This window comes from Rhinopithecus roxellana, chromosome 6 (assembly GCF_007565055.1).
Source record: "Rhinopithecus roxellana isolate Shanxi Qingling chromosome 6, ASM756505v1, whole genome shotgun sequence".
Lineage (NCBI taxonomy): Eukaryota > Metazoa > Chordata > Mammalia > Primates > Cercopithecidae > Rhinopithecus > Rhinopithecus roxellana.
Genome location: NC_044554.1, coordinates 155,404,593 through 155,425,602, shown reverse-complemented (window position 1 = coordinate 155,425,602; position 21,010 = coordinate 155,404,593). Strand labels below are relative to the sequence as shown.

Below are 21,010 nucleotides of genomic sequence, written 5' to 3'. Positions count from 1 at the left end.
AGGAATTATAATTACATATTTTGGGAGGAATCTGAAACTTTATAAAATAAACAATAGCCTTAAGAGTCTAAGTCCCCACCACTTTGGAAAGATGCAGTGATAAGATAGCTTGAGCCCAAGGGTTTGAGACCACCCTGGACAACAACAAAAATTAGCCAGGCATGACAGTGCTTGCCCATAGTCCCAGCTAATTGGGAAGCTGAGCTGGGAGCACCATTTGAGCCTAGGAGGTTGAAGCTGCAGTGAGCTGTGATCCCCTTTCAAGGAGAAGTGAGGGCAATATTTTACACTATTCCTTCTAATTTTGTAGCTGGCTAAACTCTACACTTGACCAAACTCCTCCCACTTATATAAACAGAATAAAAATCAGGTTACAGTAAAACTCTTCAGATCAGATAAAAGGCGATCTTGATTTCGGCAGCCAGTCATCAGCAGAATAAACCCCCCTCCCTCAGTGGTACTTTAGGTAGGTCTGCCAGAAGCCCAGGCTTACTTCATAGGTGATAGTGTTCAAGTTCTGTTGTCCAGAGCTGTGTTTATTCTTTCCACTTTCTTTACGCTGTTCTTTCAGATCAGTTAGTAAATGAAACACCTAGGAGGAGATACAAAAAAGATGTTTATGAACAAATTTGAGAAATATATCTATCCAAGGTCAGTGGTTTTGAAGGATAAACAGGAAAGTGTAGTACTTCCTTTTACCCGCCCATTACGCAGCTTCCAACTCTTGGATTTGAGCAAATATGAGTCCCAGAGGCAGATGACATTAAAAATAAAAAATGCTCTTTTATATAAGCCAAATAATCGAAATTCATTAATTTACTTAAAATTAAAATTAAATTACCTAAAATATTTCAAATATGGCCGGGCGCGGTGGCTCACGCCTGTAATCCCAGCACTTTGGGAGGCTGAGGCAGGCCTCGTCAGGACTGAGGTCAGGAGATCAACACCATCCTAGCTAACATGGTGAAACACTGTGTCTACTACAAATACAAAAAATTAGCCAGGCCTGGTGGCGGGCACCTGTAGTCCCAGCTACTCGGGAGGCTGAGGCAGGAGAATGGCATGAACCCAGGAGGCAGAGGTTGCAGTGAGCTGAGATCGTGCCACTGCACTCCAATCTGGGCGACAGAGAAAGACTCCGTCACAAAAAAAAAAAAAAAAAAAATTCAAATATTTCTGATCAATATACACATCACTAATCTCTTCTGATCTCAAAAATAGACTATTTGAAAGCAAATTTTCTTAAAACAAATATTTTGTTAAAAAAGAATTCTGCTTCTTTAGTATAAAAATCTAACATAGGCCGGGCACAGTGGCTTACACCTTTAATCCCAGCACTTTGGGAGGCCAAGGCAGGCAGATCATGAGGTCAGGATATCGAGACCATCCTGGCTAACACAGGGAAACCCCGTCTCAACTAAAAATACAAAAAAAAATTAGCCGGGCGCGATGGCGGGCACCCGTAGTCCCAGCTACTTGGGAGGCTGAGGCAGGAGAATGGCGTGAACCCAGGAGGCAGAGCTTGCAGTGAGCCGAGATCATGCCACTGAACTCCAGCCTGGGCGACAGAGTGAGATTCCATCTCAAAAAAATCTAACATAATAATTTCTTTCTGGAAAAGAAAAATTTTGAGGCAAGTGATAAAACAGAGTACCAAAAAAACAGGAAGAAAAAATGCTATAGATTTTTAGAAGTAAACTTTCCCCACAAGGATAAAACATACATGCATTAGTGCTGGGGGCAGGGGGGAATCTCAATCTCATTCCTGTTTTAGAGATTCTACCAGAGAAGTGAAGAAAATGCAGGCTCACACACCATTACTAGATACAATGGAACCCCTTTCATCTGCTGTTCCTTTCAGAAACAGTGACATGAGATCAATGAATGCAATGTTTCCCCAACGGATAAAACACCCAAACACCTAGCAAAGTCCAACCTGGACAAGGAAGCTCCTAAAAGCCAAAGGCTTGGCCAACAACCACTCAACCATTTCCTTCCTGTTCTAAGCTGCAACCACTTTAGGGAGGAAAGAATATGGCCAACTCTCTGTTTATTCTACTACTTTCTCTTCTTTAGGGAGAATGTGGCGGGGGGGGGGGGAAGGGCAGTTACTTTCTTTTTGCTCTCTTCAACTCTGGGAGCTTTTCTTGTGGGGGGACAGGGTCTCAAAGGCTGTCTCCCAGGCTGGAGTACAGTGGTGATCACTGTAACTTCAAACTCCTAGGCTCAAGGGAACCTCCCCTCTGCCTTCCAAGTAGCTAGGACCATAGTAGGTGTCTGTTACCACGCCCAGCTAATTTATTTTTTAAGAGCAGGGGGTCTTGCTATGTTTCCCAGGCTGATCATCTCTAACTCATAGCCTCAAGCAATACTCTCCTTGGCCTTCCGAAATGCTGAGATTACAGGCGTGAGCCACCGCACTTAACCTACTACCTTCTAGACCTCCTCTGAGTCTTCCTGAGTTTAGACTCCGGCACATGGAAAATTCACGGTCAAGGTAGAAATGGTTCTTTCTACACCTGGAGCGAGCCTATCAGATGGTTTTGCTAGTGCCAAATAGGAGTCAAAAATGCTGGAATATCTCCTCTCTTACCAACCTTTTTCCTTCTTTACCTTTCCCAAGCAACCCTACCCTAAGCCCAAAAAATTATAAATTTGTTAATTTCTACTATTCAGAAAGGTGAGTCAACTAAACTCACTTTCAAAATAATGATGTTAATACCCAAAAGACTATTTGAAGATTAAAATAACAATGTATAAAAGCATTACGAATATATAAATATATCAAGGGTGATCATTACGAAAAAGCATAAATATTTTAATGGGAAATTGTGCAGAAACAGCTCTAAAATAGATGCTTCTATCCTATGACTACATCCCAAATGATTATCTAGAATCTTTGAGATTTACTGAAATTTTCCTATTCTCAATTAGAGTCTTCTCCAGCTTCCCTGAAGTACTATGTATAACATATTAAGTTTAGAGTATTTCAAGGTCCACCAGATGGTGCCACATGTCTTGTTTTAAAGTGGAAAATTCAAATAAATTCTTTTTTCTTTCTTTTTTTTTTTTTTTGGAGACGGAGCCTGGCTGTATTGCCCAGGCTGGAGTGCCGTGGTACAATCTTGGCTCACTGCAACCTCCCCTTCCCGGGTTCAAGTTATCCTCCTAATTCAGCAGGGATCCCAAGGAGCTGGGACTACAGGCACATGCCACCACACCTGGCTAATTTTTGTATTTTTAGTAAAGATGGGGTTTCACTACGTTGGCCAGGCTGGTTTTGAACTCCTGACCTCAAGTGATCCACCTGCCTCGGCCTCCCAAAGTACTGGGATTATAGGTGTGAGCCATTGCAACTGGCCTGAATTCAGTCATTTCTAACCAAAATGAATTCAACAATCCTAGTTACAAAGGGCAAATTATCAGAGAGGAAAATGTAAAATGTAACAGTTCAATTTACCTTGTAGTTACTGAGAAGTGCAGAATTGGCATCCTTCCTGAAAAAGAAAAGTAAGCTATCATCAGTCTGCGCTCACAACCCTTTCTGGGTATCAAATATCTGTAAAAGAATTCCTGTCAAGATGGGGGCCGGGCGCGGTGGCTCATGCCTGTAATCCCAGCACCTTGGGAGGCCGAGGCAGGCGGATCACCAGGTCAGGAAATCAAGATCATCCTGGCTAATCAAGACCATGGTGAAACCCCGTCTCTACTGTAAATAAATAAAAAAATAAATAAATAAATAAAATTAGCCAGGCATGGTGGCAAGGGGCCTGTAGTCCAAGCTACTCGGGAGGCTGAGGCAGGAGAATGGCATGAACCCGGGAGATGGAGCTTGCAGTGAGCCAAGATCGCGCCACTGCACTCCAGCCTGGGTGGCAGAGACAGACTCCATCACAAAAAATAAAAATAAAAAAAGAATTCCTGTCAAGATGTAGTAGTCCAATTTTGGAATTTGGGGGCTGCAACCTAAAACTGAAACTGAGAAATGTCTTAAGTCCACAGACTTGGGATCAAAGTGCTGTCCCATCACACAGCCATGTCCTCTCCCCATTACTATCTGCCTCCCATCAGCTACTGACATCCTGGGCTAGCCACGTCCTCCTGCTGAATCAACAGAAATGGGCCACTTAACACTAATGTCATCACTGGGAATTCCAGCCATGGTCAAGTATCCTGCCAAATATGCACCGTGCTCCAAAGGTGTTCACCACCTACATCAACTCCATAGGCAGAGTCAGGGTGGCAAGCAGCGGCCAAAAGCCTGGTTCCCTGTGTAAGAGTTAATCCAGGCAATATGCCATCTTTCCTGAGTGAAGAAACACAACGATGTTACATATATTAAATCACAGTCGATCCACCCTACAATAGCACAACAGAAAGCACTGCTTCAGCAGTCTGGAGGCAGTGGAGTATGACAAAGAACATAGTTTTGAAATCAGATTTCGGTTCATATTCTAGCTCTGTCATTTATATGCCGTGAGAGTTTTAGTTAAGTTAATTACTCCCTAAGTTTTCCTTCTAAAATAAAAATGGGATGAAACTAGTATCTAAAAGTGTGGCCTGGATTTCAGTCCGGCTCCTGAATTCTTTGACTATATGAATCTGGGCAGGGTACTTCATCTCATTATGCTTAAATTTCCTATCTATGAAATGCAATTATAGTATCGACCCTATAAGACTTTTCACAGGGTTCACTGGAAACATGTAAAGTACCTGGAACATAGTAAATGCTCAATAAGCACCAACATTATCATGACCATTACCTGTGCAACTACCACTACCACCAGCTCCTCCTACCTCATCAAACTGTTATGATGAAGTGAGATAATAAATTTTAAAAGTTTAGAATCGTTATTATTTATAAGATATTATCTCAGTTAATTTTCATTAAAAACCCTGTGATGTAGAAGCTATTCATATGATTTCTACTCTATAGAGGGGAAGCCAAGGTTCAGAAATTAAATAACTTGCTCAAGATCACACAGTAAGAACTCTAAATGAAGGAGAAGGCAACTATGAAATTGAGGAAAATGAGACTGGACTGGATGAATGGAAACTGGTAATGCAGAATCCTGAAAAATCAGGTAGAAGGGTCTGCACTTGACATAATGTGCAACAGAGACATCTGTATTTTCTTAAACCAGGAGTGTGGCGAGATGATGCAAATGATGATCCAAGATTTCAAAAGCACGGACCAAACAGAGAGGTGATTTCCCAGCCAATAAATAAAGCAAAACCAACAGGGGTTCACACAGGGCTCGACCTAGGCCTTAGGTCATCAGCACAGTGATGTCAGCACTATAATCAAATCAGCTCTGTGCTACCTGTGATCCAAATGCTACCAGTGATTCAAGCTACGATTTCACAAAAGTGCTGCTTTGCCCAAATGACCACAAACACACTCAAGTCACAGAGTATCATATTTGAAAGGAACCTAACACAGGAAGGACAATGCATAATTAGTGCATGTGATGCAGTTCATTTAAAATTGAAAATGACAAATCAAACCACATGTCATCTTTGCCTACCTAATCAGGAAATCAGCCCACTGGCTTCCTCCTATCTTTGCTTGAAATTGATTTATAACTTAACTCCCTGTGCTCTCCAAAATAAGAGGTGTTAAGACATCCCAGGTGCACTGTTACAACTTCATTTCCAAATCATGGCCCCTTCTCTGTCATTCAGAATATTCCACGCTCTGGGAAATTTGTCCTTGGGCATTCCAAGTTACTACACCACTGAACAAGTCAATATTGTAATGCAAGAATCCAAAGAACACCCTCTGCCTCTTCTAGAACAAATATAAAGGAGGAAAACTCTCTTTCACATAAGTTTTAATGAATCTGTGTTTTGGGATCAAGAGAACAATCGATGTTTACCCAGGTACTGCATTTTGCAGACTCTGGCTGACAGAAGCTGATTTATTCATTGATTTTCTTTTATCAGGAAGATAATTCTTTTAAACCCAGCTAAATATTCTCAGAATAAATGCCAATGTATGCTAGGCCTTTCTTTATTTAATAAAAGGTCAAGAGGTACCTTATCTACCTTTTATGAAGTCCTAAACGAGCTGTATGTATTGGGGAATTTTTTTAAAGGCAGTTTTTATCATTGAGAAGTTACTGTAACCACCACTAAATGACAGGTTGTTGGCAACAGGATACGGTGAAACCGGACAGACATCAACTTAATCAAGTTATCCAATTTCACAGCACCAATGATGATATGACACATGAGAAAGACATACCCCTCAGAGTAATCCAGCCCCAAGATGTTTAATTCAAATCTATCCATGAGGATACAATCAGAGAATTCCAAACTGAGGAACAATCTTCAAAACAACTGGGTTAGATTTAGACTTTTCAAATATCAGTGTCATTTGTCACGGTGCCCATGTCACAAAAAGAAGCTAAGGAAACTTCCAGAGTAAAGGAAATTAAAGAAACATGACATCTAAATGCGATGTGCAGTTCTTCACTGGATCCTGAATTGGGAGGAAAAAGAACAGTATTAGGACAACTGAAGGAATGTGAATTTACGTTATATCTTTTTTTTTCTCTTTTTTTCTTGAGATGAAGTCTTGCTCTGTTGCCCAGACTGGAGTGCAATGGCGCGATCTCAGCTCACTGCAACCTCTGCCTCCCAGGTTGAAGCAATTATCCCACCTCAGCCTCCTGAGTAGCTGGGACTAGAGGCGTGCACCACCACACCTGGCTAATTTTTGTATTTTTAGTAGACATGGGGTTTCACCACATTGGCCAGACTGCTCTCGAACTCCTGACCTCAAGTGATCTGCCCATCTGGGCTCCCAAAGTGCTGGGATTACAGGTATGAACCACCGCGCCTGGCCTACATTGTATCTTAATAATAGTAGATAAATTAGTGCTGTTTCCTGAGTGTGATAAGGCAATTAGAGCTACACAGAATGCCCTGTTTTTTCAAGAAGGGGTGAAATGATCTGATATCTACAACTCTCTAACGGTTCAGTTAAGTAAGTGTGTGCACCTGTGTATGGAGAGAAAGCTCATGCCTGTGCAAAAGAAATAAGGGAATGCCAGGCATGGTGGCTCACACCTGTCATCCCAGCTACTCCGGAGGCTGAGACAGGAGGAAGCTTCAGCCTGGAGTTTAGATCCAGCCTGGACTCAAGTATCTCTAATCAAAAAAAAAAAAAAAAAGAAAGCCAGCCTGGCCAACATAGTGAAACCCTGTCTCTACTAAAAATACAAAAAAATTAGCTGGGCGTGGTGGCAGGTGCCTGTAATCCCAACTACACAGGAGGGTGAGGCAGGAGAACCACTTGAACCTGGGAGGTGGAGGTTGCAGTGAGCCGAGATCGCGCCACTGCACTCCAGCCCAGGTGACAGTGAGAGACTCCGTCTCAAAAAAAAAAAAGAAAGGAAGGAAAGAACGGAGGGAGGAAAGGAGGGAGGGAGGGAGGGAGAAAGGAAGGAAGGAAGGGAGGGAAGGAGGGAGGGAGGGAGAGAGGAAGGGAGGGAAAAGAAAAGAGAAAAAAGGAAGGGGAGGGGAGGGAATGAGCGGTGGGGGAGGGGAGGGAAGAAAAAGGCAGCAAATACCCGGATCAAAATGTTAACAAGTGGTGACTCCAGGTAAAGAGTATAATACAGGTATTTGCGGTACTGTTTTTGCAGCTGTTTCAAAGGTTTTAAAATTTTTCATGCTAAGAAGTTAAGGAATATGAAAATGTAAAACTAAAATAAAGAATGCCATAAGGTTAAAAATAAAATTACTATAACTTATAATTGAGGATGTAAAATACATTTGCCCCAAAAGTTTTTTTTGTTTGTTTCATTTTTTTGAGATGGAGTTTTGCTCTTGCTGCCCAGGCTGGAATGCAATGGCCTAATGTCATCTCACTGCAACCTCCACCTCCTGGGTCCAAGCGATTTTCCTGCCTCGGCCTCCCAAGTAGCTGAGATTAACAGGCATGTCCCAGCTAATTTTGTGTTTTTCGTAGAGATGGGGTTTCTCCATGTTGGTCAGGCTGGTCTCGAACTCCCGATCTCAGGTGGTCCCTCCCGCCCCCCGCCATGGCCTCCCAAAGTGCTGGGATTACAAGCATGACCCACTGTGCCAGGCCTTCAAAAGTGTTTTAGAGCTACCAGAACTTAATAGACACATCTAGCAATTATAAATGTACAAGCTGTTGATCTCTACAAAGCTGGAACTGTCTGCTCTACAGCTAACACTTTACTATTATGTAATACGTTCACATGCAATCAGACTTCCAGAAACTGCTTACCTATACAAAAACTTCACATTCTCCTGTAGGACTTAAAATAGTACTCATTTTATTTACATGTATTTAAAGCAAATACTCCAAGTGCATTTTAAAGACTGTCTAAATCTATACTACAGGCAGGCAGTTACTTAATTTCCTTAAGTAATGAATTAGATGACTGAAGTTGACTTTCTAGTTGACAATTTGTAAAATTTGCTAACTTGGTGAGTCAATTAAATGGATATAAACAACTACTCCGGGAAACTGAATTCCAAATAAATAGAACAAAATGATCTATTGGTGAACTTTCCTTAGAAGCACACACACACAAACGGCACATGCAAACAGTGCCTATTAACTGCCACACAGTTAACTCCTACGCAGGCAATGACTAAAAGAATTGCTCACATTCTCCTATGCCCAACCTATGCTATCAAGTCATGCTCTGAAAAACTAAACTGTGGTACAAGCAAACTGGGCAGCTTCTGAAGTCAATGAACAAATTACCCTGTAGCATTCTCTTGGGAGCTAGCACACAAACATCCTCCTTGCAGTCCTGTTACTGGGTTGTTATAGTACCTATTGCCCACCTTTTCTAAATATCAGTATTTCCAGCTGTAAAAGGAGAGAAATCCTGACACTACCTCAAAAAGATGATACAGAGGATAGTGTCCATTTTCCTAATTACATATATATTACATTCAATAATAAAAGAGTGGGCTGCCGGGTGCAGTGGCTCACACCTGTAATCCCAGCACTTTGGGAGGCTGAGGCGGGCGGATCACAAGGTCAGGAGATTGAGACCATCCTGGCTGATATGGTGAAACCCTGTCTCTACTAAAAATACAAAAAATTAGCTGGGCGTGGTGGCAGGCGCCTGTTGTCTCAGCTACTCGGGAGGCTGAGGCAGTAGTATGGCATGAACCTGGTAGGCGGAGCTTGCAGTGAGCCAAGATCACGCCACTGCACTCCAACCTGGGCGACAGAGCAATATTCTATCTCAAAAAAAAAAAAAGAGTGGGCTGCATGGTGGCTCACACCTGTAATCCTAGTACTTTGGGAGGCCAAGGTGGGCGGATCAGGAGGTCAAGAGATGGAGACCATCCTGGCCAACATGATGAAACCCTGTCTCTACTAAAAATACAAAAAAGTTAGCCAGGCATGGTGGCGGCCGCCTGTAATCCCAGCTATTCGGAGGCTGACACAGGAGAATCGTTTGAACCCAGGAGGCAGAGGTTGCCATGAGCTGAGTTCACGCCACTGTACTCCAGCTTAGGTGACGGAGCGAGACTCCATCTCACAATAAATAAACAAATAAATAAAAAGAATAAAAGAGTTGACACAAACCTTTCCAGCCATATCAATGATCATGTATAGACAAAGTTAGCCAAATAGTAAATACCTTATATACAGAAATGCCTAGGCCGGGCGCAGTGGCTCAAGCCTGTAATCCCAGCACTTTGGGAGGCCAAGATGGGCGGATCACGAGGTCAGGAGATCGAGACCATCCTGGCTAACCCGGTGAAACCCCGTCTCTACTAAAAATACAAAAAAAACTAGCCGGGCGAGATGGCGGGCGCCTGTAGTCCCAGCTACTCGGGAGGCTGAGGCAGGAGAATGGCGTGAACCCGGGAGGCGGAGCTTGCAGTGAGCTGAGATCCGGCCACTGCACTCCAACCTGGGCGACCGACTGAGACTCCGTCTCAAAAAAAAAAAGAAAAAAAGAAATGCCTAGCTTTGCTATATAAATATTTTGCATGGTGGCACATGCCTGTAGTCCCACCTAGTCAGGAGGCTGAGGCAGGAGAATCGCTTGAACCCAGGAGGTGGAGGCTGCAGTGAGCTGAGATCGCACCATGCACTCCAGCCTAAGTGACAGAGCGAAACTCCATTTCAAAAAAAAAAAAAAAAAAAAATTTGCATCCTTTTATTTGAGGAAAATACATTTCCAAGTAATGGTCAAGAAGTCTTTATTTTTAAATTATCAATCAGATAAAGCATAAATATTCCTCCCCTTTAATAAATTTCTGGGCCGGGCGCCGTGGCTCATGCCTGTAATCCCAGCACTTTGGGAGGCTGCAAAAACAGTTTTATTTTATTTGAGGAAAATACATTTCCAAGTAATGGTCAAGAAGTCTTTATTTTTAAATTATCAATCAGATAAAGCATAAATATTCCTCCCCTTTAATAAATTTCTGGGCCGGGCGCCGTGGCTCATGCCTGTAATCCCAACACTTTGGGAGGCTGAGGCGGGTGGATCACCTGAGGTCAAACGTTCAAGACCAGCCTGGCCAACATGATGAAACCTCATCTCTACTAAAAATACAAAAATTAGCCAGGCAGCTACTTGGGAGGCTGAGGCAGGAGAATTGTGTGAACCCAAGGGGCGGAAGTTGCAGTCAGCCACCATTGCACTGCAGCCTGGGTGATAAGATCAAAACTCAGTCTGAAAAAAAAAAGAAATTTCTGGTATTATTAATGTTATTATTATGTATTATTTACTTAGTAGGTATTTACTCAATAAGAATTTTTAAAGTAGTAAAAACTTACGGGAGTTGTTCACTGTGCCTCCTCACTTCAGGTCCTGGGAGTGTCTGATGAGGTACAATATACAGTCATCCCCTGGTATTCATTGGAGATTGATCCCAGGACCCCCACATATACCACAATCCAAACATGCTTGTCTCCCAGAGAGCCCTGCAGAACCAGCAGCTAGGAAGTCAGCTCTCCACATACGCGGTATATTCTCAACCCTCAAATACCGTATTTTCATTCTCTGCATTGGGTTGCAGATGTGGAACCTGCAGATAAGGAGGGCCAACTGCATTTATTTTTTAACGTCTGCGTATAAGGAGATCCATGAAGTTCAAGCTCGTGTTGTTCAAGGGTCAACTGTATCTGCAACTCAAGGTTCTGCTAAAGATCCCAAGGAGCAGACTTCCAAAGGCCACGCCTCCTGTTGAAGACCAGGTAAGGACCAGAAGTTAGGCTTCTAGACCTTTCCACTCCAGGGCCCTTCTACTCCCAAACCACACGTCTATATCCAGAAGTTAGGCTTCCAGACCTTTCCACTCCAGGGCCCTGCCACTCCTAAACCACACGTCTATATCAGGAAACCTCATTTTCCCATGAATTACTGGGGGCAAAATTCTAGATTGGTCACCGGAAGTCACTGACTACTTGGCAGAAGTGGACAGGCTGTTACAAGAACAAAAACTCCTTGATTCAAACCATTTCACTTAGGAAAGTCAGCAAATATACACGCCTAGCAACTAGGATGCTAGCTAATGAATTCCTATACAGTCGGTCCTCCTTAGCCTCAGGTTCCACATCCTTAGATTCAACCAACCTCAAATGAAAAACATGCAAAAAAAAATTTTAAGAAAATGCTACATTGTTGCTGACATGTACTATGTAGTTAGGCCTAGGATGGCTGCCTCTGTACTGAACATGGACAGTTTTTTGTCATTATTCCCTAAACAACACAGTACAGTAACTATTTACACAGCCTTTACATTGCATCAGGTATGACAAGTTGGTTGAGAATCAAACAGTTTTTCCTCTGCTCTCACCCGACAACAATCTATACAGAAGACTTCTGTGACCAGATGCGTGGGGATTTCTCTCTACCAATAAGCAGGCCATCAACTCTGCAGCCAACACCAGCTGGGTATCTTCCCGTCCAATTCAATCCGGACACTAACTACCTGGAAACAGTGTCAGATTCCACAGGCTGAGGGCTCAGTCCCAGAAGACTACCCCTACTTCAGACACCAGTCACACAAGTTAGGGCCTCCAGAACTTCTCAATAATGGGCTTCAAGCTGCAGTTCCCAGGACCTCCTTTTCGGGTTTCATTAATTTGCTAGAATGGCTCACAAAACACTTACTTAGGTTTAACTGGTTTATTATAAAGGATATTACCAAGGAAACAGATGAAGTGGTGCACAGCGTGAGGGATGGAGAGGGGACGCAGAGCTCTATGCCCTTCCCAGGCGTACCACCCTCCAGAAACATCTACCTATTAGGCTATCTAGAAGTTCTCTTGGGCGCTTTGTAGAGATTTCATTGGAGAGAGATGACTGAAGCATGGCCAACCTCACAGTAACTGATTGGATAAAGAGTGTGATCTAATACTAGCAGACTAAGTGCAGAAACCCAGCAAGGCCCATCCAGATTCTCCTTGGCCTCTCTGTGCAGTATTCCTTCCTCCCAGGTAAGGAGCAGGATCCCCTCTGAAACAGTCAGACAAGATAGGTCAGAGATTTTCTTTATGGCCAGCTCTAAGACAGAAAGGCAGCCGATGATTAGAGAGCAAGAGACAGACGGAGCTTCTGTTTTCTGAGGCCTACAGCGTCCCAACATTCTTTTTTTTTTTTTTTTTTTTGAGACAGAATCTCGCTCTGTCACCCAGTCTGGAGTGCAGTGGCACTATCTCGGCTCACTGCAAGCTCCGCCTCCTGGGTTCCCGCCATTCTCCTGCCTCAGCCACCCAAGTAGCTGGGACTACAGGCGCCCGCCACCATGCCCGGCTAATTTTTTGTATTTTTAGTAGAGACGGGGTTTCACTGTGTTAGTCAGGATGGTCGTGATCTCCTGACTCATGATCTGCCTGTCTCAGCCTCCCAAAGTGCTAGGATTATAGGCATGAACCACCGTGCCTGGTCAGAGCATCCCAACATTCTAACAAGACTGTCTTTCACCTTTACTGCTCTGAAGCTGTTCCAAGGCCTGCTTCAGGAACCAGGGACAAAGGACAAGTATTTTAACAAAAGTTATGCTTACTGTTTTAGTCACTCAGGAAGTAACAAGGACTATGGCAGTTGTGAGCCAGGAACCATGGACAAAAACTGGTATTATGTGTCATGAAATCACAATTTAAGTAATCTAGAGACGATTTAAAGTATATGGGAGAATGTGCATAGGTTATATGCAAATACCACACCATTTTACATAAGGGACTTGAGCATCTGTGAATTTTGGTATACGCAAGGGGTCCCAGAACCAATCCCCCAAAGACACTGAGCGATGACTATATTTATGAAGTTAATAAAGTATTGTTATATTACTTTATTGAACAAGTATTTGCTGAATGCCTACTGTGTGTCAGATGCAATGCTAAGCACTAGGTGAACATACACTGGTCCCCACCCTCCAAACAAGTAAACATACATTTATCATTGCAACTTGTAATTATCTAAGGGAAAGTAAATCAAGGCGATGTGAAAGACAAAAAGAACTTATGTTAGACTTACTGAAGAGGAAAGGCAACTTTGAAAAGGGACACAACCTTCAAGAAGAGAACAGGTGGCCAGGTGTGGTGGCTCACGTCTGTAATCCCAACACTCTGAGAGGCTGAGGTAGGTAGATCACCTGAGGTCAGGAATTCAAGACCAGTCTGGACCAGTCTGGCCAACATGGAAACCCTGTCTCTACTAAAAATACATAAATTAGCTGGGCATGGTGGCTACATTGTTGCTGACATGTACTGTGTAGTTAGGCATAGGATGGCTGCCTCTGTACTGAACATGGACAGATACTTTTTGTCATTATTCCCTAAACAACACAGTACAGTAACTATTTACACAGCCTTTACATTGCATCAGGTATTATAAGTTGGTTGAGAATCAAACAGTTTTTCCTCTGCTCTCACCCGACAACAATCTATACAGAAGACTTCTGTGACCAGATGTGTGGGGATTTCTCTCTACCAATAAGCAGGCCATCAACTCTGCAGCCAACACCAGCTGGGTATCTTCCCATCCAATTCAATCCGGACACTAACTACCTGGAAACAGTGTCAGATTCCACAGGCTGAGGGCTCAGTCCCAGAAGACTACCCCTACTTCAGACACCAGTCACACAAGTTAGGGCCTCCAGAACTTCTCAATAATGGGCTTCAAGCTGCAGTTCCCAGGACCTCCTCTTCAGGCTTCATTAATTTGAACACTTACTTAGGTTTAACTGGTTTATTATAAAGGATATTACCAAGGATACAGATGAAGTGGTGCACAGGGTGAGGGATGGAGAGGGGATGCAGAGTTCTATGCCCTCCCCAGGCGTACCACCCTCCAGAAACTTCCATCTGTTAGGCTATCCAGAAGTTCTCTTGGGCGTTTTGTAGAGATTTCACTGGAGAGAGATGATTGAAACATGGCCAACTTCACAGTACTTGACTGGATAAAGAGTGTGATCTAATACTAGCAGACTGAGTGCAGAAACCCAGCAAGGCCCATCCAGATTCTCCTTGGCCTCTCTGTATTCCTTCCTCGCAGGTATGGGGCAGGACCCCTTCTGAAACAGGGGTCTTATAATCTACAATCAGACAAGATACGTCAGAGATTCTTTATGGCTAGCTGTAAGACAGAAAGGCAGGGGATGATTGGGCAAGAGACAGAGCTTCTGTTTTCTGAGGCCTGCTTCTGAGGCTTAGAGCACCCCAACATTCTAACAAGACTGTCTTTCACCTTTACTGCTCTAAAGCTGTTCCAAGGCCACTTCAGGAACCAGGGACAAAGGACAAATACTTTAACAAAAGTTATGCTTACTGTTTCAGTCACTTAGGAAGTAATAAGGACTATGGCAGTTGTGAGCCAGGAACCATGGCCAAACCGGCATTACAGGTCACGGTATCATAATAAGTCATCTAGAGATGATTTAAAGTATATGGGAGAATGTGCATAGATTACATGCAAGAACTACACCGTTTTATATAAGGAACTTGAGCATCTGTGAATTTTGGTATACGCAAGGGGTCCCGAAACCAATCCCCCAAAGACACTGAGCGATGACTATATTTACGAAGCTAATAAAGTATTGTTATATTACTTTATTGAACAAGTATTTGCTGAATGCCTACTGTGTGCCAGATGCCATGCTAAGCATTAGGTGAACATACACTGGTCCCCCCATCCAAACAAGTAAACATAACATTTATCATTGCAACTTGTAATTATTTGAGGGAAAGTAAATCAAGGTGATATGAGAGACAAAAAGAACAAAAAGAATGTTAGTTAGACTTACTGAAGAGGAAAGGTGACTTTGAAAAGGGACACAGCCTTCAAGAAGAGAACAGGTGGCCAGGTGTGGTGGCTCACGTCTGTAATCCCAGCAGCAGGCAGATCACCTGAGGTCAGGAATTCAAGACCAGTCTGGCCAACATGGAAACGCTGTCTCTACTAAAAATACATAAATTAGCTGGGCATGGTGGCACACACCTGTAATCCCAGCTACTTGGTAGGCTGAAGCAGGAGAATCCCTTGAACCCAGGAGGGAGAGGTTGCAGTGAGCCGAGACTGCACCACTGGACTCCAGCCTGGGTGACAGAGTGAGACTCCCATCTCAAAAACAAATTTAAGGCCGGGCGCAGTGGCTCAAGCCTGTAATCCCAGCACTTTGGGAGGCCGAGATGGGTGGATCACGAGGTCAGGAGATCGAGACCATCCTGGCTAACACGGTGAAACCCCGTCTCTACTAAAAAATACAAAAAACTAGCCGGGCGAGGTGGCGGGCGCCTGTAGTCCCAGCTACTCGGGAGGCTGAGGCAGGAGAATGGCGTAAACCCGGGAGGCGGAGCTTGCAGTGAGCTGAGATCCGGCCACTGCACTCCAGCCTGGGTGGCAGAGCTAGACTCCGTCTCAAAAAAAAAAAAAAAAAAAAAAAAAAACACAAACTTAAAAAACACAATAAAAAGCAGAGAACAGGGTGAGGGCGAGGAGGAAAGTATACCAGACAGAGGGTACCACAACACAATGGTCCTCAGAAAGTGCTTAGAAGGTTAGAGGAGAAGGAAATACCTGTCAGTGGAAAGTGTGTGTCTCGGAGGTTGGGAGAGTGGCAAGTGGTCAGGCTGGGGAGTAGGTGAGGTTTTACAGGGTCTTGCAGGTCCTGGTAAGGGATGGAGATTTCCTCTAAGTGCAATGGAAAGTCAATGAAGGGTTTTACCCAGGGGATGACATGTTCCAGTCATTACTTAAGATCACTCCAGTTGCCATGTGGAGAACAGAATGGAGGCTGGGGAAGAGTGAACACTCAAAGGCTATTGCTTAATCCAGCCCAGAGGTGATGGACTACAAAGCTGACAGCGGAGATGGTGAAAAGTAACTGCATTCAAAATTTTTCCTGCCTCAGCTCCTGAGTAGCTGAGATTACAGGTGCCCACCACCACACCCAGCTAATTTTTGTATCTTTAGTAGAGACGGCGTTTTGCCATGTTGGCCAGGCTGGTCTCCACTCCTAGGGTGGAGACAACAGGACCACTGATGGACTGGATTTACGGAGTGAGGAGAGAGGGCTAGATTTTTCATCTATGCAATTTCATAGATGATGAGAAGAGGCTAGAACACACCTTTGGGAACCATCAGCACACAGATGGGTTAAATGACAGAGCGTGGAGAGAAAGGGTCCCAGGACTGAGTCCTAAGATACCTCAACACTTAGACATCAAGCAAGGGAGGAACGGGACCCAGGGAAGGACACTGTGAAGTAGTCCTTGATGTAGGAGGAAATATCACAAAGGAACATATGTCACGAAGAAAGGAAAGTTTCTAGAGTTTCTGTATTAACCACTGCTGAGAGATCAAAAAAGTTGAGGCCAGAAAAGCAACCTCTGGATATGACAAGATGGAGGGATCAGGTTTTTTTTTTTTTTTTTTTTTTTTTTTTTCAGACAGAGTCTTGCTCTGTTACCTAAGCTGGGGTACAGTGGCACAATTTGGTTTACTGCAACCTCTACCTCCCGAGTTCAAGTGATTTTCCTGCCTCAGCCTCCTGAGTAGCTGAGATTACAGGTGCCCACCACCACACCCGGCTAATTTTTGTATCTTTAGTAGAGACGGCGTTTTGCCATGTTGGCCAGGCTGGTCTCAAACTCCTGACCTCATGCGATTCGCCCATCTTGGCCTCCCAAATTGCTGGGATTATAGGTGTGAGCCACTGTGCCCCCTGGATCAGGTCATCTTAACATTCATTTCTGTCCACCAGTGAGGATGAAAGCCCAATAGAATGGTTGAGAGAATGAGGGGCTAATCAGCACTTTCAAGAAGTTTTGTTGGGATGGGAAGCAGAAATGGAGTAAGAGGTTGGCATGTGGCCAGGCGCAGTGGCTCACGCCTGTAATCCTAGCACTTTGAGAGGCCAAGCTGGGTGGATTGCCTGAGCTCAAGAGTTCGAGACCAGCCTGGGCAACATGGTAAAACCCCATCTCTACTAAAATTCCAAAAAGAAAAATTTAGCCGGGCGTGGCAGTGTGTACCTGTAGTCCCAGCTACTCGGGAGGCTGAGGCAGGAAAATTGCTTGAACCCAAGAGGCAGAGGTTGCAGTGAGGCAAGATGGTGCCACTGCACTCCAGCCTGGCAACAGAGCAAGACTCCATCTCAAAAAAGATGAATACACTAAAGCAGGATTGTATGCTCACAGGAAATGCTTTAGAAAATAGGGAAAAATTAGTAATGATGGCTTGTACTACAGTAAAATATATTAATAGTTTTCGAGGTTGCAGATGAAATCCCATCAGTAGGTTGCAAAATTAATTCAGTGGGTCAACTTATATTTCTTTTTTTTAGACAGAGTCTTGCTCTGTCACTCTGGCAGGAGTGCACTGGCTGGATCTCAGCTCATTGCAGCCTCCTGGGATCAAGTGATCCTCCCATCTCAGCCTCGTAAGTAGCTGAGACTTCCGGCGTGCACCACCACACCCAGCTAACTTTTTAATTTTTTGCAGAGACAGGGTCTCCCTATGTTGCCCAGGCTGGTCTCCACCTCCCACGCTCAAGTGATCCTCCTGCCTAAGCTTCCCAAAGTGCTGGCATTACTGATATGAGCCACCAGGCTTGGCCCCTTCATTTTAATTAAAAAATAGACAATATGAGAGTGTACTCCATATATTATTGTTTCATGAGCCTTTCATTTCAGTTACACAGACATATTGTGTTAAGTCAAAAAAAAAAAAAAAATCAAAAGGAGTCAGGTGAGGTGGCTCACGCCTGCAATCCCAGCACTTTGGGAGTACAAGGCAGGAGGATCACTTGAGCTTAGGATCACTTGAGACGAGCCTGGGCTGTAGTGAGACACTCTGTCTACAAAAACTTTTTTAAAAAAAATTAACAGTGAGTGATGGTGTGGGCCTGTAGTCCCAGCTACTGGAGAGGCTGAAGCAGGATTGCTTGAGTCCAGAAGGTCCAGGCTGCAGTGAACCATGATTACACCACTGCACTCTCACCTGGGGAACACAGCAAGACTCTGTTTCTTGAGAAAAAAATTAATTAAATAAAAATATAAACATCTGAAATGCCATAGTACATATAACCATTAAACATGAGGCAAGAGAACGTGCAGGAAACTGTATCAATCAGTTCACAGAGAACACAAGAGAGGTAATACCTACAAGTTAGTATCAATCATATAAAGCCCACATTCAGAGTAGATGCAAAAACTTCCATTTGCACTAGGCGCAAGGAGCAACCATGGAAAAGACCACGTGGAGTTAAATTGTCAGAAAACCTTTTACCCTCGCCTGCACACACCCCCACACTCCGTGCTGTTTCTCAGGTCCCAGTCCTGGCTCACATCCTTCCCTTCTCCACCCAAAAACTCACCGTTTCCCTCACAGTGTTGACTGCTCCCATCAAACCCTGAGGGCAGCTCTTCTGAGTACGGGCTCCCCAGGGCCCAGTGAGGCAAGCAGAGCTCTACCCGGCCCTGATTCGTCTCTTCTCCAGCTACTTTCAGGGCAGACAGACTCAGGCCTTTATAGCCTTCTAAGTCCCGGCTGGGATAACAGGCTGGGCTCCACACCCGCACTGTGACCCAAAGATGCTGGTAAATGAATGAGAGAAGGAGGGGGCACATTGAAAAGCAGCCGGACACGGAGGTGCTCGGCCCCGCACCCCAGACACAGGGTGTGGAGGGGAAGCGAAAGTTCGGAGGGGCATAGCTTGAGTCCCGTTCGTCCCCGTCCCCACCCCGGGGCCCTCCCGGACAGGGCCGGCCCTCACTCCCTTACGACGGTCGCCCAGTCCCCAAGGCTCTCGGATCTCAGCGGTCCAACCGTTAGGCTCCTCGTCCCAAAAGGGACGCGCCCGAGGAGACTTACACTTCCATGACGTCCAGACTCGTCGCCTCTGGCTGCCAGCAGACAAGGAACTTCACACTCTACAGCTGTCCCCGCCGCCGCCCACGGCGCCAAGGTGCCAGCTCCGCACGCCAAGGTGCTCGCCAGGAGCGCCGCGCAGCATGCCGGGACCTTGGCGGACTCGCAACCTGGCGCCGCGGGTTCCCCATTCTCGGCGGGACGGATAGGGGAGTGCTCCAGTATCCTTCGCCCAGGACGACTTCAGATTGCTAAGCGTTTGCGGACAGGATTCTCTCGTGTTTTCTATTATTTGTTTGCTTGTTTGTTTGTTTTTGTTTTGAGACGGAGTCTTGCTCTGTCGGCTGGCGGGAGTGCAGTGGCGCGATCTCGCGTCACTGCAGCCTCTGCCTCCGCTGCCTCAGCCTCCCAAGTAGCTGGGATTACAGGCACCCGCCACCAGCTAATTTTTGTATTTTTTAGTAGAGACGGTGTTTCACCATCTTGGCCAGACTGCTCTTGACCTCGTGATCCACCTGCCCCAGCCTCCCAAAGTCATGGGATTACAGGTATAAGCCACTGGGCCCGGCCACCTGGCTAATTTTTTTTTCTTCTTCTTCTTTTCTTTTTGAGACGGAGTCTCGCTTTGTCGCCCAGGCTGGAGTGCAGTGGTGTGATCTCGGCTCACTGCAAGCTCCGCCTCCCAGGTTCACGCCATTCTCCTGCCTCAGCCTCCCGAGTAGCTAGGACTACAGGGGCTCACCACCACGCCTGGCTTTTTTTTTTTTTTTTTTTTTTTTTTTTTTTTTTTTTTTTTTTTTTAATAGAGACGTTGTTTCACCGTATTAGCCAGGATGGTCTCGATCTCTTGACCTCGTGATCTGCCCGCCTCGGGCTCCCAAAGTGCTGGGATTACAGGTGTGAGCCACCACGTCCGTTCCCACCTGGCTAATTTTCTAGAAAAAAAAAATTATTGTCGAAAGGGTCAGCTAGAATTTTTTTTTTTTTCTGTAAAGATGGGAGAATCTGTATGTTGCACAAGCTGGTCTTGAACTCCTAGCCTCAAGTGATGCTCGCACCTCCACCTCCCAAAGTGCTGGGATTACAGGTGTGAGCCACCACAATGGCCTCTGTTCCCTACTTTGTAAATAATAAATGTGTCTGATAATCCTTATAATGTGCCTGGCACTTTCTTAATTACTGTGGCAATAAAACCATGACTCTATGAAGTAGATTCCATTATTATTGACATTTTACAATTGAAGAAACTGAGGCAGACTTGGAGAGATTATGATTTACCAAAAGTCACTCCTCTAGGAACTTGTCCAGTGGGTATTGAACCCCAGTGATTCTGAAGAAATACAAGGGATGCATTAACTAGAGACTGATGAGTAGATGAATAAAATGTGCTACATTTGTACAATGTAAAACTACTTAAAAATAAAAAGGAGGCCAGGCTTGGTCCCAATACTTTGGGAGGCGGAGGCAGAATGACTTCTTGAGACCGGGAGTTCCAGACCAGCCTGGGCAACATAGCCAGACCCCCTCTCTACGAAAAGTTAGCCCGGTGTGTGGTGGTGAGCACCGGTAGTCTCAGCTACTGGGGAAGCTGAGGCGGGAGAATCACTTAAGTCGGGAGGTCAAGGCTGCCTCTATGATCACACCACTGCACTCCAGCTATGATCACACCACTGCACTCC

General features: G+C 44.8%; 1 protein-coding gene across 5 annotated transcripts in view; it reads right to left on the bottom strand.

The window, feature by feature from the left end:
* Nucleotides 1–19,456, bottom strand: part of LOC104659880 (DNA-directed RNA polymerase III subunit RPC9-like) — a 46,355-nt gene extending 26,899 nt beyond the window's left edge. For all 5 annotated transcript variants that reach the window (XR_004058127.1, XM_030933403.1, XM_030933399.1 and 2 more), the window contains exons 1-3: nt 19,335–19,456; nt 3,461–3,497; nt 494–592 (exon numbers count right to left, since the gene is read on the bottom strand). Coding sequence is in view for 4 of the 5 variants with exons in the window: in XM_030933403.1 (XP_030789263.1) it covers nt 494–592; nt 3,461–3,497; nt 19,335–19,342 (144 nt within the window). In the remaining variant the exon portion in view is untranslated. The remainder of the gene's footprint in view (nt 1–493; nt 593–3,460; nt 3,498–19,334) is intronic.
* Nucleotides 19,457–21,010: the final 1,554 nt, after the last annotated feature.